Source organism: Parasteatoda tepidariorum, chromosome 8 (genome assembly GCF_982258835.1).
Source record: "Parasteatoda tepidariorum strain Cologne lab strain chromosome 8, Ptep-v5.0, whole genome shotgun sequence".
NCBI classification, from domain to species: domain Eukaryota; kingdom Metazoa; phylum Arthropoda; class Arachnida; order Araneae; family Theridiidae; genus Parasteatoda; species Parasteatoda tepidariorum.
In genome coordinates, this window is record NC_141762.1 from 65,002,336 (window position 1) to 65,020,895 (window position 18,560).

Here is an 18,560-nt window from a genome sequence, read left to right on the forward strand (position 1 = left end):
CTTTTAATTATTGTTATTTTTAAAAGAAAATTATAGACAACAATTTTGTTCTTTGGAATATCATTTATGTAAAATCGCCATTCACTTAAATATGCTTTGGTGTGCAGTATCATTTCAGTGCGCAAAACGAAATAGGGTCTCCTTAAATCATTAGTTAAACAATTCAGCTAATCCAAAACTCTTTCTTCTCAAAACTTTTCAACTTTCCCACTTCTTAAAACAAAACTTCGAGCAACTCTTGGCTCAACTCTTTACTTAATCGCATCGTTATCAATTTAACACCGTAGCCTGCTGTTGCTCCATTAAGGATAACTCTAGTGAACGTAATGGGGTAACTTAGTTTTCCGATAAGTCATTAAGCGTGAAAAGGGGGTGCGGAGATGGGAAAAACAGCCCTAAAATGTAATTCCTGAGCGGGAAAATCAATGACTTTTCGGGAACAGGAAAGCATCTGTCATGGCCCATCTAATAAATGTCCTTTGAAATTAGATTATGGTCATATTGCTATATACTTTACTGTATATGTTAACTTGATTCTACTTGAGTTAAATCTAAGGGTTTCTTCACCATTTACCTCTTTTGGTTTTTTAAAATTTATAAAATGCATGATTTTTGTGTATTTTGAAGTGAATTTTTAGATAAAAATTAGTCAAATCTTTATAATAGATTTAGTCAAAATTTAATTCTGCACTATTTTTATACTTTTTTTGAATCCACGATAGTATATAAGACTTAAAGCTGTTTGACCCCTGGACACTGAAACTTATAATTGTATATTTCGGAAAGTTCCATAAATATTTGTCGCAAATGTAATTTTCAAGTAGTACTGAAATATGTTTAAATCAAATCTTAATAACGTAAGTAAATTGAGTGAAATATAATAAAAATTAAATGTATGAAAATTTAATGAAATGTACGTAAACTTAATGAAAAGTACATAAAGTAAAGGTTCTATAAGAAAAATATGTTGCATGCTTTTAGAATATTGAAAAAAGCTTATCATCATTGAAACAAAGCTGGAATATCATATATTAATTCCAAAGAGCGAGTAAAAGAACTCAGATTGAGGGGTGATCCGAAAGGAACTCCGAGTGCAGATCCGGGGCTTGGACAGTGCAGCGAGAAGAGGTGGGACACTCAACTTTAAAATAATAAACTGACGACAGAAAAAAATATATGTTTATTTCAGTAGAATTAGATTAAGTCGAGAGTACTGATAGTTCACTTTTAAATGTTTTCAGTTTTGCAAATGAGACTAAAAAATTAACTAGCCAAGTATTAATTCTGAATCTACTCTATTTCTTTTTTTTACCCACCATTTCGTTTACAAAATATCAAATTTTGATAAGTGGTTTTAAAATAAAAAGATTAAATTCGAAAAAGTAGTTTGATGTGTCCCCACAGTAAGCTCTCTTTATATTTTTTAAACCATATTAGTATTTTGAATTTGATTTTAATGTGAATAAAAAAAAATAATATTTTGTGAAATTTTCCTTTTGCTAATTTTTTTTCTTCAGTTTTCTCCAATCAAGACCTTCTAGAGAGCAGTCCAGCTTTTACCGAGCCAATTCAAAACATCACTGTTACAGCAGGGAGAAATGTGAGCTTATCATGTGTCGTTGACAATCTTCAGTATTATAGGGTGAGAAATAAGATTTTTTTTTTGTTTAATACTTGAATAACTTAGTGGAAAAATGTGTTAATCTACTCTTCAAAATTTTCACACTTAAAAACGCAATATGGTATATATAAAGCATCAATTTAATAGCCTTTCATTCATGCAGTTTTTTTTTTTTTAACAAAAGAAAATAATTTTAATAGCCTCATCGAGAATCTGAATATATCGTTTAAAATGTGCAATATGTTTTTCAAAAGGTGGTTGCATCTTTTGAAAGGTGGGTAAATATGAAAATGAAATAGAAATAACATAGTTAAGAAAGTATATATGATATATTTTACATATAATATCTTTTTACAGAAAAAAATATCGCTTACTCAAAAATTGTTAACTGGGTGAATTTCGTTCAAGAAACCACATGATATAACATTATAAATTATCTGCTTGAAATATAATTTTTGTCTCGAAGAATATTTGTGTTACAATTTTGTATGAACGTAATATATGCGACTTTAAATTTGAAGAAAAAGGTGAAGGAAAGATAAAAAAATTCATTTAGTATAAAAAATTTATGTAAAAAAAAATCTACAATTGACCAAATTATTTAACAAATAAATGAAATAAACTATTAAATTCGAAAAAAAAACTTTTGAAAAAAACTTTTGACGTTTCAGACGCATCTCATTTCTAAGAGAGCCAAAAACTATGCTTTTTAACATTAGCTATCAGAATAAATTTGTTTAAGAATTTACAACAAGAATAATTTATTTATATCTTTCAAAAACAGTAGAAAACGCTTTAAAAAAATCAGTAAAAATTCTAAATAACTTGTTAAATATGAGTTTGTTTTATTATGGAGAAAAAGTTTTTTTTTTCGTAAAAGAAAAAAAAAATTTTTTTTTAACTTTTTCTCCTAATGTGTTACACGTTACAAATAAAGTATGCCAAAATATTCATAACTAAGTCAAAATGTTTGCCGATAACAATGCACGCTGCAACCCCTCTACTGCTCCCTTCTTGGAGAGTGATATATAAATTACAACAAAACGTTTCCCATTCATAAGTGGTTAAAGTAGTTACCTCCCACTAACTAAGTGGGGGGCTGAATTTCTGCAAGAAAGCGCCGGACAGAGAGGAGAATGTTTTCACCGAGTAACCGCATCCTAAAGGTTAAGTCTTAAGTCACAGAAATATTATTACACCATCAGAACAGGGGTAGAGCAATTTTATTAATATAGCTAATATAAATAGTTCGCACAAGCGGTGAATTTTGAATGTCTATGTGCTAAACATTATAATGTGGTGCATAATGGAGTCACTCCGTCTTACTGAATTTATGAGCTGATGCATTCAGTAATGCCATTTCTGCTTAAGTAGGACAGTCTGCGAGGCATTCATTCATACCACGCCGAGCCCAACGCGTTAAGTAAAAAGTACATCAAATATATGTGATTATTTTATAATTGATTGTATTACACTGAACACAAATTTGACTCTCCGTTTACATTGGTAGAGAATTGAATATATCTCCAATTAGAGTTGAAAACTATTTCCATAATTTGTTCATGTCTACCAGGCATTTTTTACTAATCGACATTTAAACAAGTTAGAGAAAACAGTAAACCATGCAACAAAAAGAATAGTAAAACGTCGAAAGCATTTTTATCAACCTCTTGCATGGAGCAACAACACAAAATGGAATGTAATTAAGAAATCTCTTGACTAACTTAAAATTTTAATAAAAACACTTTCTTTATATAAGGAGCCTAATTTTTGGCTCACTTTTTTTTCGCTTTTATGAGACAAACAATTTTATTCAAAACATTTAATTAAGATAATTGGGGTCATCGCAAGCATATTCACAATGAAGCGATTCGTGCTATACCTTTATATTTTTCAAAATAAAACGGGTTAGTTTAAAACCTCGTTGTTTAAGAGAAAAAAAAAATTGAAATTTGGGTGGTTTATATTATTGTCAAAAACAAGCAAAACGATTTTTATTACATCTCTTCTGAAAGAATTGAACTATTGAAACCATTTTTTACAGAATGCGGTTACCCCCCCCCCTAATATTGAAGGTCAAAATCCAAATCTGACAACAACAAAAAAAATAATAAGATAAAAAAATATAAGATTTGAAGATCTGATTCCGTATTTTATCTGATTTTGTATTTTAAAATATAATCTGTACTAATTAATTAACCCATTTAAAGTTAAATCCTTGAACCATCTGGATTGAGTTCTAGTGCATGAAAATCCGATCTTTCTATCAAAAGTTATAAAGGTGTTCTCGTTATTTATTTTTATTTTTTTTGTACACTGCTCAAGTAAAAGGAAGTAGTACTATGCAAAATGCACGAAATTCAACAAAAAATTAAATTAAAAGAAAAGTAAGTAATTTTTAACAAAGTATAAGGAAACGTTCTAATTTTTTAAAAATATAAATGGGAGAAATAAGCAAATTGTACTTGTTTTTTTCCCATTACTTCGCAAGAAAAAATAATGATATTTATTCTCTGGATACTTCTACTTTTTCTCTCAGTAGGCTCTTTAATTGCAATAAAACTAAAATATCAGAAAAAAAGAACATGGAAATGAACTTTCATATTTTTTTAAAGTACTTCATTAAAATATTGACTTTAAGTACTGGAAGGAAATATTTGTTAATACTTATTAATTTGGCAGGTTGCTTGGATTCATACTAACAAATACACACTTTTAACACTGCAAAATCGTGTGATAACAAGAAGCTCTCGGTTTAAAGTAAGCAACAATAGCCAAAGAACATGGTTTCTGCACATATACAATGTGCAAGAGAGAGACAGGGGTGAATATATGTGCCAAATCAACACTGTTCCCATGATGACTCAAGTTGGATACTTAGAAGTAGTTGGTAAGTTTTTATTGTTTTTATTTTCAAAATTCTAATAATCTGTGTTCATTGATTTTTTTTCATAATGAATGTTCCCAAATCAAGTGGCTGATAAAGAGTTGAAGTATTAAAAGTAAAGTAAGGCAAAACAATTTGAAAAATCAGTCGAAATTTTGTTCTTTAATCTTAATATATGATCTTTTGGCGAGAAAACGACTGCGTTATTTATGAGTCTGCGTGTTCAGTTGAGTCTGTCACCAAAGATAAATAATTTGGAGAAATGCTAAATTTAAACATAACTTTAATGAAAACTTAACAAAATTAACATAGAAGAATAATTGAACAAGTAAAAGCTGAAGAAAAACGTAAGGCAGGTTACCGAAAAAAAGAGATAAGTAAAGCAAAGAAAAGTAGAGAAAAAGAACAAAGTATCGCAAATGGTTTCGATGGTAACGAAGTTTGAGATGAACACGATTTTTTTCTTGAACTTCAGTTCAGTTCAAATAGATAACAAAAATTACTTTGAGCGTAGATTGCATATTTTAGGTTCGCCAGAGCATGAACTTTTAGAATCAAGTACGATGATTTCGCCACAGAAACTCCCCCTCCAAATACCGGAGGTATGGAGCTAGGGAATTCTGAATTTCACACGTCTACCACTCCTGGTGAACACTTGAGGTTGAGATTCTGATTTTGAACAATTCAAAGGAATGGAAGTTTCCAAAAAGGCAGGCTTGAGACGATCTATACTTATTGTAGTTGTGCGGGATCCAATTTTCAGAGTGAAATGTTTACCTTGTCGGGAGAGTACCTGGAAAGGTCCGTCGTATGGAGGGGTCAACGGAGGTTTTACCCAATCTTTTCGGATGAAAACGTGAGTAGAATCTTTTAAGGCGGGATGTACGAAGCAGGTTTGACGAGAATGATCAGAAGCAGGAACGGGTGTAAGCTTTTCCATTGTCTCCCTCAAGTGTTCAATGAAAGTAGACTCTTCAATGGGTTTTGTGGAAGGGTTAAAAAATTGGCCAGGTAGGCGTAAACCTGTTCCGTAAACCATTTCAGAACAGGAACCTTTCAAGTCATCTTTAAATGCTGATCTGATTCCTAGTAAAACGATAGGAAGAGTCTCGGTCCATCGAAGTTTGTTGTGGCACATAATACCTTGCTTTAAGGTTCTATGCAGGCGTTCGATCATACCATTTGCCATAGCATGATACGGAGTGGTACGTATTCTTTTTATTCCCAGCATGGACGATAGATTGGCAAACAATTTTGACATGAATTGTCGGCCTTGATCACTTGTTATTACAGCTGGCACTCCAAACCGGGAAATCCAATTGGTAACGAAACATTTTGCAACAGTTTCAGTAGAGATGTCAGAGATGGGTATGACTTCAGGCCATCGAGTATAGCGATCAATGCAGGTTAGTAAATAACGATAGCCTTCTGAAGGTGGGAGAGGTCCAACCAAATCAATATGGATGTGTTCGAACCTATGATCAGGTAACTTGAAACTCTGCAAAGGACTGTTAGTATGTCTTTGAACCTTCGATTTTTGACAGTCTATGCAAGAACGTGTCCAGTGTGCAATATCTCGGTTTATTGACGGCCAGATAAATCTCTGCTTGATCAGTACTTTAGTGCTATTGATACCTGGATGTGAAAGGCCATGCAAACTGTCAAAAATAATCTTTCGATGATTGACAGGCACGTACGGTCGCACAAGGTCGTTGGACACGTCGCAGTAGAGGAAAACGTTCGGCTGAACTTCCATTTTCTGTAACTGAAGTGATGAAGATGAATTTGTCAATAGGTTCTGTAGTTCCTGGTCATCCTGTTGAGCTTTAGCAATATCTTCCAGATTTGCATTAGCTAGGCAAATATCGTTTATCCTAGACAGGGTATCAGCTACCACATTGTCAGCTCCAGAAACATGCTTAATGTCTGTGGTGTATTGGGAAATGTAGTCGAGTTGCCGTGATTGTCTTGGCGAACATGTATCATGCTTTTTCCGAAAAGCGTATACCAGTGGACGGTGATCTGTGAAGATAGAAAAAGATTTTCCTTCGACTGAATCTCTGAAGTGTCGCATGGCAGAGTAGATGGCTAATAATTCCCTATCGTAGGTACTATACTTCTTTTCAGCTGGAGTTAATTTCCGTGAAAAGAAAGCAATAGGTCGTGAACCATCTGGCGTGTGCGCTTGTAAGACTGCGCCTAAGGAAACTTCTGAAGCATCGACTGTAATGGAGATTGGATGAGCTGAAGGAAAATATGCCAATGTGGCTGAATTGGCGAGGTCACGCTTACACTTTTCGTACGCAGATATAGCTTCATCAGTCCAATTTACCAATCTTTTATCATTTTTCTTAGAATTTTTAAGAAAATCATGAAGTACGGTTTGGGTTTGTGCAGCATTAGGAATGAAACGACGATAGAAATTAAGCATTGCCAAGAATCTTCTTAAGTCGGATATTGTTTTAGGTTTTGGCAGGTTTAAAATAGTCTCAACTTTAGACGGGAGTACTTTAACCCCTTCAGGTGTGATTAAGCATCCCAAAAAAGAAACAGAGTCTTGGCCTAAGATACATTTAGAAGCGTTTAAAGTTAAACCGTGTTCGGCCAATCTTTGAAATACGAGTTTAAGGTGTACTTTGTGCTCTTGTTCATCTGTGGAGGCAATTAGAATGTCATCAAAATAGGGTATACAGAAATTTAAACCTGATAATACTTGATTTATAAAGCGCTGGAAAGTTTGGCCAGCATTTCGTAGTCCAAATGGCATAAATACATATTCGAATAAACCAAATGGGGTTGTAATTGCTGTCTTTGGTATATCCTCAGGGTTAACTGGAATTTGATGATACGCTCTACATAAATCTAAACTGGAAAATATCTTCTTACCTTCCAGCATTTGAGTACAGTCCTGAATGTAGGGTACGGGATATCTGTCGGGAATAGTAACTGCATTCAATCGGCGATAGTCGCCACATGGTCGCCAGTCACCATTCGCTTTTCGGACCATATGTAAAGGACTAGACCATGGACTTTTAGACGGGCGTATAATTCCCAATGACATTAGATAAGAAAATTCTTTTTTAGCTGCTTTCAGAAGTTCCGGCCGCAATCTTCTAGGTCTGGCAAACACAGGAGGGCCTGTAGTCTCAATGAAGTGTGAAACTAGAGCATTTTGTTTCTGTTTACCTAAACAGCAAGAATTTGTCAACGTTGGAAACTCCGCTAAAATTTTCTTATATTCTGTCAAAGGCTCAGACAAGGTAGTTAAATTAAAAGTAAAGTCTTGGTTTTGAACTCGGAACCCAGATGACGAAAGTTTCGTATTGGCATCAATCAAACAGTTGTGTCGAGCATCGACCAACAAATTGAAATTTGTTAAAAAGTCTATACCAATTATAGGTTGCTTAACGTCAGCAACAATAAATTTCCATCGGAATTGGCGTCTTAAGTTCAAATCTAAATCTAATAACTTTGTTCCATACGTATGAATTTCTGTACCATTAGCAGCATACAGGTTAAGTGTAGGGTCAGCCTTACAACACAACTTATGTTTTGGAATAACGCTGACATCAGCACCTGTATCGACTAGGAATTTGATATTAGTCTTACGATCGGCCAGTAGAATTCTGTCAATCTGGCGATTGTTTCGGCCGTTAGGCAACCGCCTTTTTAGTTTTCCGAATTTTTAGTTGCGTCCTTGGTTACAGTTCGAAATTTGCATGGACTCTTGCATTTTCTTGCTGAGGCTCCGAAATTAGTGTGGTAGAAACAAAATTCATTAGCAGGTTCAACATATTGGCGTTTGAAAGGAGAACGTCCGTTGCGTGACATTTGGCGATTAAAAGATGGACTTCTAGACCTATGAAAATTTTGACGATTATGTACTATTTCCATCAAGTTAGCAACTTGTTTAGACAACTCTGAAATTTGATGTTCCAAACTTGGATGTTTCGGTGTAGGGTCTGGCGCTGTAGTAGAGTTGACTGAAGTTTGAGGAACAAACTCTAGAATTCGGTCAGCCATAGTTGCCAAGTTATTTAACTGTTCACTAGAAGCAACCAACACTAATTTTATATTAGCTGGTAGTCTATCAAGCCACAGCGATTTTAGTAAATCATCGCTGAAATGCTTTCCTGCTAAGTCTCGCATTCTTTTTAACAGTAAAGATGGGCGCTGGTCGCCAAGTTCAACACCTTGTAATAAAGTTCGTAATTTTGAAGTTTCGGTTTCAGCATAGATTTCTATGAGTCGTGTCTTCAAAACGGAATATTGATTACTTCCAGGTGGACTGATAATCAAGTCTTGAATGGAATCCAAAATATGAGATTCAACGGCGGCAACAACATGATTAAATTTTGTGTCTTCTCTTGTAATGCCAGAAATTTCAAATTGGGCTTCGATTTGGGCAAACCACAATTTAGGATTATTCTTCCAAAAAGGTGGAGGTTTGACTGCTATTCGTGATATTTCCGACACTGGTACTGCTTCTGAACTATTATCTTCCGGCAATGGCATATTTTACAGAATTCTGGAAATTTCAATGGAAAATGTTAATGTTGTACAATTGCATATGAGAAGAATTCAATCCACAAACTGGAATAAAGGCGATAAACCCACAAAAAACCAGGTCACCACTTATCTTTGGCGAGAAAACGGCTGCGTTATTTATGAGTCTGCGTGTTCAGTTGAGTCTGTCACCAAAGATAAATAATTTGGAGAAATGCTAAATTTAAACATAACTTTAATGAAAACTTAACAAAATTAACATAGAAGAATAATTGAACAAGTAAAAGCTGAAGAAAAACGTAAGGCAGGTTACCGAAAAAAAGAGATAAGTAAAGCAAAGAAAAGTAGAGAAAAAGAACAAAGTATCGCAAATGGTTTCGATGGTAACGAAGTTTGAGATGAACACGATTTTTTTCTTGAACTTCAGTTCAGTTCAAATAGATAACAAAAATTACTTTGAGCGTAGATTGCATATTTTAGGTTCGCCAGAGCATGAACTTTTAGAATCAAGTACGATGATTTCGCCACAATCTCCTTTTCTCTTGTTCCGTATTGTGTTTATGACACTTCTTGTCAGTTTCACAAAGTAACATAATATCATTCACAGTTAGAACATTACAACTGAACACGACAAGTTTTGACCATTCCTTTTTTCTCACTGTAAAGTCTTATTACAATATATTAGCCAACGTTTAAGTTCGCATTGAGCAACAAAGCTAGTAAATCAATCTGTTTTGTACGTGAATTACCATTTTTACTAAGCATTTTTCTATGAATTTTATTATCCAAACATTCAGCAAGAACACCACAAACTAATATGATATGTGGTTAGCCAACAAAAGTTACTAAGAGCTGAGAGCAGATAAAAGTTTTTGCTTAAACATAGCTAAAAAAAACTATTTACAGTAATAATTCTAAAAAGGTTAGCAATGTTGAACGTTAATTCCTATTTCCTTTTCTTCGACTTTGCTTATTTTGTTTCAAACTTTTCTGATCTTAACTTTTTCGCTCAGATGTTTATTCGGAATCTGTCTTCTCTGCATAATATATTTACATTGAGTTCTGAAATACCATTTCAAATAAACTAAATAGATAAGTGAAGTCCATAAGCAATGGAAGGTGCTCATAACTTGATATTTAAGAAAAAAAAACATAACTCTAGCAAAATCTGACGATTTTTATTTATAACAATTAGTTAACTATAGTCAAAAAGGAATAAAATTAATTACAATCAATTTAATTTTTAAGCATTTGAATAATATTTTGGTATTGATTTCTAATCTCAATATTAATTTCGAAACTCTGATTCATACATTTTTTATGTATATGTAAAATATATGCAATGTATATTATATGTAATGTATATTTTATGAATATTATATTACAAGAGTAACACTTTATATCCTATTTAGAACTCATAGACAAATTACTTAGTTCAATTTTATTAAACATTTCAAAGATAATATATAGTTACAAATATGTCGAGGCTATAGGCATTTTTTTCATTTCAAATCACTTAGTATTACGGAAATAAAGTCATACATTTCAAAAAAAAATTTAAAGCGTAGTTTAGAAAACTATTATTTTTATGAATATTTTATTTTTATGATTAAAACTAAATTGATTTTTTGTCTAGAAAAACAACAATATTGGCAATGTGTTTTCAAAGATTGAAATATTATAGGCATTTTTTTTATTTTAAATAACCATATTTTTCAGAAATTAAATCCAACATTTCAAGAAAAATACGTTTTAAAACCTAATTCAGAAAACTTAAAATTGCAGTTGTATGAAAAGCATACCATAATTTAATGTTTTCACTATTATCAGTGTTTGAACTTTGCCCATGTGATTTCTTTGTTCAAATTCAAAGAAATACAGAATACTAATTGCATTATGTTTGACTTAGATTTTTCCTACAGAATTTACTTCAAAATAAATAAAAAAAAATTCAAGTGAAAGTTTGTTTAAAATCCCTTTTATTTTTTCTCGTTCACGTCTAGAGGGTTTTGGCAATAGACGCTTTAGTTTTGAGCGTTCGAAACCAGATGTACTTAATTTAGGAAGCTTATGAGACTTTTAGTAACTGCTTCAAATACCAAAAATGCTAATTTTATTTTAAACAAATCATTTAAATGCGTTGATATATTTAATTTAAATACATTGATATATTTAATTTATTTGTTCAAAGAAATTTTAATTTCAGATTCTTGTTTGTAGTTCCTCCTTACCTTGATGAGATGCTTACAAGTACAGACATCGAAGTAAAAGAAGGAAATGACGTCAGCTTGCGATGCGTTGCCAAGGGATCACCAGAACCAGAAAATACTTGGAGACGAGAGGATGGCCAAGAAATAAATCTCGGAAAAAGCAAAGGTAGACCATTAGTACAGTCTGAATCTCTTGAATGAAGTATATTAGTAGATTTGAATTAATTGTTATATTAAAAATGATCAGTTGTTCGTATGAATTGGATAGTGTAGAATGGGTAAAAAATTTGACGCAAACTGTAATAGCAATAAAAAAAATTGGCGATTTTCAACTCTTTTTGTAATGAATGTGCTTAGGAAAATGATGGAAAAATTAGGGAATAAAAATACCACAGGATAAGAATTTTTTTTCTCAATGAAACTAATTGCGATTAGTGTTACTGTTAAGAATAATCGCGGAAATATTCCCTTGTTTGTTGCGGTGGCTATTTAATAGTCATTTAGAATTCTGCAGAAATTATAACAATGTTGTAGGAACGGTATTTGTCTGTTTTAAGAGCAAGTTATTGAAAATTCTTTATGGCATTCTTATGGAATACGGCAGCTATAAAAGAACATTAACACTCAGAGGTTTAATTTTGACAATTGTCTACAATGTTGACCACTGTCTACACCGTAAAAAATTTCAAATCAAATTACGGAAAAAGCACCGGCTCTCAGGGTGTTGCTACTTTTTACCGTAAAACCCATTTTTCCCGGAGTATGTGACAGAACAAAAAATCTGATATGCCTCAATTTTTACAATAATAATTACGGTAAGATTATTGAATTCCTCTAATTAAAAAAATATTGCTGTAATACCGTATAATATTTTATGTTAAAAAGTGGATTTTATAGATGATGCACCCAAAATGAGTGTCGGTATTTTATACCGTAATTTGATCCGAAATTTTAAAATTATTATTATTATTATTAAACAAATGCCAGCCATTGACTATTTGGTCAATAGGCTTCTAGCTCTCCAGTACTTCTTAACGATACAGTCAAAGTATTTTAATGCAGAACACATCTCCAAATGCGCAGCAGTCATGGCTTGTCAAGAGTTAAATAAAAGACAATCTGATTAAGTAGTCAGCTTGAGGCGAAATAAATGAGAACGTAGACAACCATGTCCAGTCAAAAGTCTAAACATGGCTACCACAGTAGCACGGTGTGAATCCGGAACACTGTGAGTTCCACAGAGCACATTTCAGGACTTATCTCTGGCAGGGTGAGATGCCAAACAATGGAACGATTGTTTGTAGTTTCTTTTTATTTCAAGTTCAGACGAATGGAAGGACAGATCTCTTCAGGATCTTTGAAGAATAAAAGTTCCTTTTTGGGCCAAAAAGTCAGCCATTTCATTTACTCAATGGGATGGAATCCATTAAAATGCAACATTTCCCTCAATCCTCTTCATGAGTTCTCTGCAGCTCAATACAAGGGAACTACTATTTTCTGAGTTGCTTGGCATAGCCCAAAGGACAGAGGTATAATCTGAAAAAATCACAGCTTTCTCAGGACGTGTAAGTTGTTGGAGAACAACATGGATGGCTTTGAGCTCTCCATGAAAGGGAGTTGAAAATGGCGCAGCGTGTAGATAAAAAGAAAATGTTTCACTAAAAATACTAGTGCCAGCACCCTGTGAGAAATCTAAGAGAGATCTGTCAGTGTAAGATGTGAAGCCATTCATTAGGGGGGAAACGGATACTGATGGTTTCCAAGGCAACAGCACGGAGTGTATTAGGACTTGTGTCACGTTTCTGTACATTCAAAGCTATGTCCAATCTGACATCGAGAATCATATATTCAAATGGACTTGCTAAAAACAGCAGTTCGTATGGCGCATTGTTGACTACATTATTTTGGGTATTCTCACGAACACTGGATGAAGCCTTTTTGAGTCTTCAAATTACGAGTCTTGCCACAGTCGTATTCTCGCCAAAATGAATTATAAGGAAGTCTAATTAGTCTAGTATACAGGATAGCTGCATTCTTTTTAATTAAATTAGTCAACGGTTGCTGATTACAAAGTAATTGCATAACCAGTACGGGGGTATCTCCTGTAATCATGCGCAATATCTGGTTTTGGAAGGTATCAAGGAGTTTTAAGACTCCCTCCGACGCTGAGATCAACACTTCATTGCAATAATTCAAAATCGGTTAAATATAGATCTTGTAAGTTGAGAAGTAAGTTGAGTTGTCCGAAATTTCATGAAACTGTTAAGGAAAACGAATCTATCATCATGAGTCAAACTTATTGAGGCTATTTTATTGACAAAAACTCGATCCCTTGACATCGTCAGACTTAGCTAATCTATTCTTTTTCCGATTTTTCGCATTTAAAAAAAATATTAGCAAATAAAAATTGCAATAAATTAATTTGTTGTGTCATATTTACTATAAAAATGTAAGGACACAGGGAATGCTACCATATAAATAAGAGTACTATTTTGAAGCATATTAAACCAATATCGTTCAAATCTGCTACAACAATAACAGAAAAAGTTACTATGGTTCATCTTGAAGAAAATATGGTTCTACTTAACATCTTATTTAGCACACAGCAAATTTAAAGCTTATTGAGGTTCAAGACGCCAATGTTATGGTTTAAATTTTAACCGATTTCTCTAAGAATGTTTGCTTAGCTAAAGTAAATTCTATCTTAATATAGAGTACCTATACAAAACTATGCATAAAGTTTCCAACCACGCACTACCCATTGAAGACGCAAGGAAAACAGGGTTTTTTTCTGAAGAAAAGTTAGTCTCTGAAAATTTGGAAAAAATCTAAAACTAATACCCATTGGATAACCAAAATTATTTTCATATTTTTCGGCTATAGCTCTGAAAATAACAATATACATATTTTTTTTTACACTCTTAGGAAAAAAAAAATTTTAAATAATTTTGCAAATTATTTCGTCATGAAATCACGTTATTCGGAACAAAACGTGAACTCTCAAATAGGTGACGAAAATGTTTCCTCAACTCGAAACTCATTGCAGTGGATTGTGGGAGATGATTTACTAGAATAATGAAACTAGTATGATGACTAAACGATCGAAAATAATGTTACGAGACAAGTCGATTGATCTGAATGGTGATCAAAGAATTGGCCTTGTAGATCCGGGGTTCGAATCCCGCTACGGGCATGCGTGCCTATACTAGAGTTGTTTGGGCGACATTGATCCACCTTTATGTAACCCACGTTAAAGTGATTATTCAAAATTTTATATACACTAGGTCCTATGAGATTTTTTTTAAAAAAAATAGAATGTCGAAATATTTTTTTAATCTTGAAGAAATTTTTTTCTTCGAAGGAAGGACGATAGCTATTTCCTTGCATGATTGCTCGGAGTCTATATCAGAAAACAGCTTCGTTGAAAACGAAGGAAGATTCGTGAAATTTGACAGTGCATTTTTTTCAGTGCAGTTTATGTATTTTTGTGTTGTTGTTTTTTTTTTAAATTTCAGTTAGTTCAGTCAAGGGAAATTACTTAAACATCAGTAAAGTGAGCCGTCTTCATATGGGAGCTTACCTATGCATCTTCTCCAACGGTGTACCACCTTCACTGAGCAAAAGAATTATGCTAGGAGTGAGCTGTAAGCAATTTATTTTAATTTACTATACTGCTTTAAATGTTTAAAATAATTTATGGGCTTAGTCAAAGAGCATGTCCCGTATAATTTTTGAAGAACACAGTTTTCAATATTTAGTAGGGTAAACAAAAGGAATTTAATTCATCCTTCTGCTGTGTAAGAAAATCCAGAACAAATTACGGTAAAAAGTACCGGCACTTAGGGTGCCGGGACTTTTTATCATAGAATCCATTTTGCCAGTGTTGGATTTTGTTGAGAGCAAATCAGACTGAAAGTCACGTAGAACAAACTGAAAACTTAGATAGTTTGAGTTTCCTGTGCTGGCAACATCTTTAGCTATATTTTTTTTCTTCCAAATTATTGTTGCAAAATATATATATCCTGTTCATCCACATGATCTGATCTATATATATATTTTGTATAATAAAATCTCAATTCTTCCTTAAAAAAAAAAAAAAAAAAAAAACAATAAGATGTTGCCAGCACAGGAAACTCAAACTATCTAACTAATCTCGAACTCAAACCTCAACATCCTCCCCCCCCTGGTCGACCTCGAGGGGGATGACCAGAGCTACCAGACGGGTTATATTGTGAGCATTAACTCTCAGCTCACAGGATCTTATTTTTCCATCTCGTCCTTCATGCATGTTCACCACTCTAGCTTTCTTCCACATGTGACGTGGTCGGACATCTTCTTGTAGAAGTACAATATCGCCAATTCGGATGTTAATGATATTGTCCTGATTGCGCTTGACAACTCCTATTAGGCGTTCCCACCAGCCTCCCCACCAAGCCGCTCGTGGGGCGATAAATTTCCAAGTTATGCCATTTTGGGCATAATATTGCTGAGTTTTAGCTGATGACAGAACTTGCCATAGCAGAATCAAGTCCTTATTTGCTGCATGAAAAGTGGTAGCATTATCGGTATAGATTGTGTGTGGGAGTCCTCTGCGGCCAACAAAACGTTGTAGTGCCAAAAGAAATTTGTCTGTGGTAAGATCCGACACAAGTTCAATGTGTAATGCACGTGTTGTTGCACAAGTAAATAGTGTTATGTAGGCTGTGTCTCTTGATTTCAAACATCGAATATTCACGGGTCCAGCAAAATCAATTCCTGTGGTAGTAAATGGAGCAGAAGGTACAACTCTTTCAGGAGGTAAAGGAGCTTCGATTTGTTTTCCGTATTTTGCTTTGGACAGCTTGCAAGGTAGGCATTTGTGAATAACTTGCTTTATAGCTTGACGTCCTCTTAAAATCCAGAAGGTTGAACGTAACTCGGACAGGATTATACGCACACCTAAATGGTGAAGTCGTATGTGTGTATGCTGGATCAAAAGGTGGACAAAATAGTGTTTACCATCGAGCAATAAAGGGTGTCGAGTGACAGAAGAAATGTTTGAAAATTGCAGTCTCCCCCCAAGGCGCAAATAATTATCTTCGAGAAAGGGATAGAAACAGGAAATTTTGGATTTTTTCGGCAGGGGAAGTTTAGCTTTTAAGGCATTTATTTCAGCTGAGAAACATTGATTCTGTACAGTTTGTATCCAATAGTTTTTAGCTTTCTCTATTTCATTACAATTCAGTTCATGAGTTATGCGTTGCTGTGTCTTACAGTTGTATACAAAACGTAGAATCCAAGCAGTCACACGAAGAAGTTTCGGATAAGAACTATAACGAGATATGTCTATGATGGGTTCTGTAGTTGCAACGTAGGAGGATTGAAATTTGGTTTTTCGTGATTCAGCTTCAACTAAAGGTTGTGTACGTGTAGACAAAACTTTGATAGGCCAAGTTTCTGGATCATGTTTTAGCCATTTCGGGCCGTGCCACCAAGATTCTAAAATTGATAACTGTGATGGAAAGGTACCACGAGTAAGATGATCCGCTGGGTTATCTGTACCGGGACAGTGGCGCCATTGTGCTGAAGTAGTGTTTTGAAGAATTTCTGTTGTTCTGTTGCAGACAAATGTTTTCCACTGATTAGGATTTCCCTTTATCCAACTTAAAGCTACAGTAGAATCGCTCCATAGTATGGCAGTGTGGGAATTCATGTTCGTTTCCCTGCAAAAATACTGGAGTAGGTGAGCTCCTAGTAGTGCAGCTAACAATTCGAGTCTCGGAAGGGTGACCCTTTTGATTGGGGCTAGTTTATTTCGACTGCAAATGAGATGGATCTCTGTAGAAATATCATCTGCGTGACGCGCGTACAAGCAAGCTCCATATGCACGTTCCGAAGCGTCGCAAAACACATGTATGGTAACGTCGGAATTTTCGGAAAAGCCAATCCATCTTGGGATGCATATTTCATTCAGATAGCGTAATTCATTTATCCACTTGTGCCACTGCTGTGCTACAGATGGAGGCAATAGTTCATCCCACTGAATACCACTAAGCCATGTATCTTGAAATAATATCTTCACAACTACTGTAACTGGAGCAAACAAGCCTAGAGGATCGTAAAACTTTGACATCAACTTCAGTAGTAAGCGTTTTGTTACTGGTTCTTTACATGCTTGAACAATTTTTGTCTGCACATCAATTTGAAAAACATCACTGTTAGTATCCCATTTAACACCCAAGACTTGCGTAATGTCCTTAAACGAGACGTTTTCTTGTTTCCACATATCTTTCAAAATCTTAGAATTTGTAGTCCATTTGTCTAATGGTAGGCTAATAAGTGATGTAAGTTGCTGCAGTTCTTGGTAAAGAATCAGAGCTTCAGTATCCGTAGATGTTCCCGTTACAAAATCATCCATATAGGTGTTATTCTCAATGTGTCTAGTTGCTGTAGGATATGCTTGTTTGTGTTTTGTAGCCAATTCGCGAAGAGAAGCTGCTAATAAAAATGGACTAGAGACGAGTCCAAATGGAAGACGTGTGAATCGATAGGTTACAATGTTATCTTCAGTGCAGAGTTTCCCATCAGGAGTATATGTAGTATTGTACCAAATAAATCGTGTTGCATCTCTGTCTTCTTCTGCTAGAATCAGCTGCAGAAATGCTTGTCGCCCATCACTAGTGATTGCTATTTTAGAAAGTCTAAATCTCAACAATGTGGCTAAGATATCGGGAAGAAGATTTGGTCCTACTTCAAGAGCGTCGTTCAAAGATGGGTGACCTGGAGAATGTGAAGATGCATCAAAAACTATACGCCACTTAGTTTCTCCATTTGTGATTTTCTTTACAGCGTGATGGGGCAAGTAAAATAAACGTTCTTCATTATGTGTTTCTGAGACAACTTCAACGTGTTTTTTATCAATGTAATCTTGCATGTGCTCAATATATTTTACTTTGAAGTCTGAATTTGCATGCATTTTCCTTGTTAAAGATTTAAATCGTTGAATTGCAACTTCATAATTGTTCGACGAAAGTTGAACTTCTGGTTTCCAAGGCAATTTTACAACTCTTCTACCATCGATGATTTCAAAAGATTGATGAAAGTTCGTTAAGAGTTCAGAGTTGTGAGGACTTATTTTTTCTTGTGTTGGTTGTATACCAATGCTCTCTAAGTTCCAGAAATTTCGTACCACATTGTCTAATTCCTGAGTTGAAGTATCAACATTATGAACCGTTGAAATGAAGGAAACTGTTGCGTGTGATCGAGTTCCACTAAGTACCCAACCAAAACTTGATGGGACCAAGGCCAGAGAATCCGACAACCTGACTGGCGCTTTAGAATTCATAACAATCCAGTA

General features: G+C 34.3%; 1 protein-coding gene across 1 annotated transcript in view; it reads left to right on the forward strand.

Moving 5' to 3' along the window:
- LOC107436155 (neurotrimin-like) overlaps window positions 1-18,560 on the forward strand; it is a 39,995-nt gene that overhangs the window by 10,713 nt on the left and 10,722 nt on the right. Inside the window, exons 2-5 of the mRNA XM_087169006.1 lie at window positions 1,518-1,642; window positions 4,304-4,511; window positions 11,235-11,390; window positions 14,740-14,868. Of these exons, the coding sequence (XP_087025132.1) occupies window positions 1,518-1,642; window positions 4,304-4,511; window positions 11,235-11,390; window positions 14,740-14,868 (618 nt within the window). The remainder of the gene's footprint in view (window positions 1-1,517; window positions 1,643-4,303; window positions 4,512-11,234; window positions 11,391-14,739; window positions 14,869-18,560) is intronic.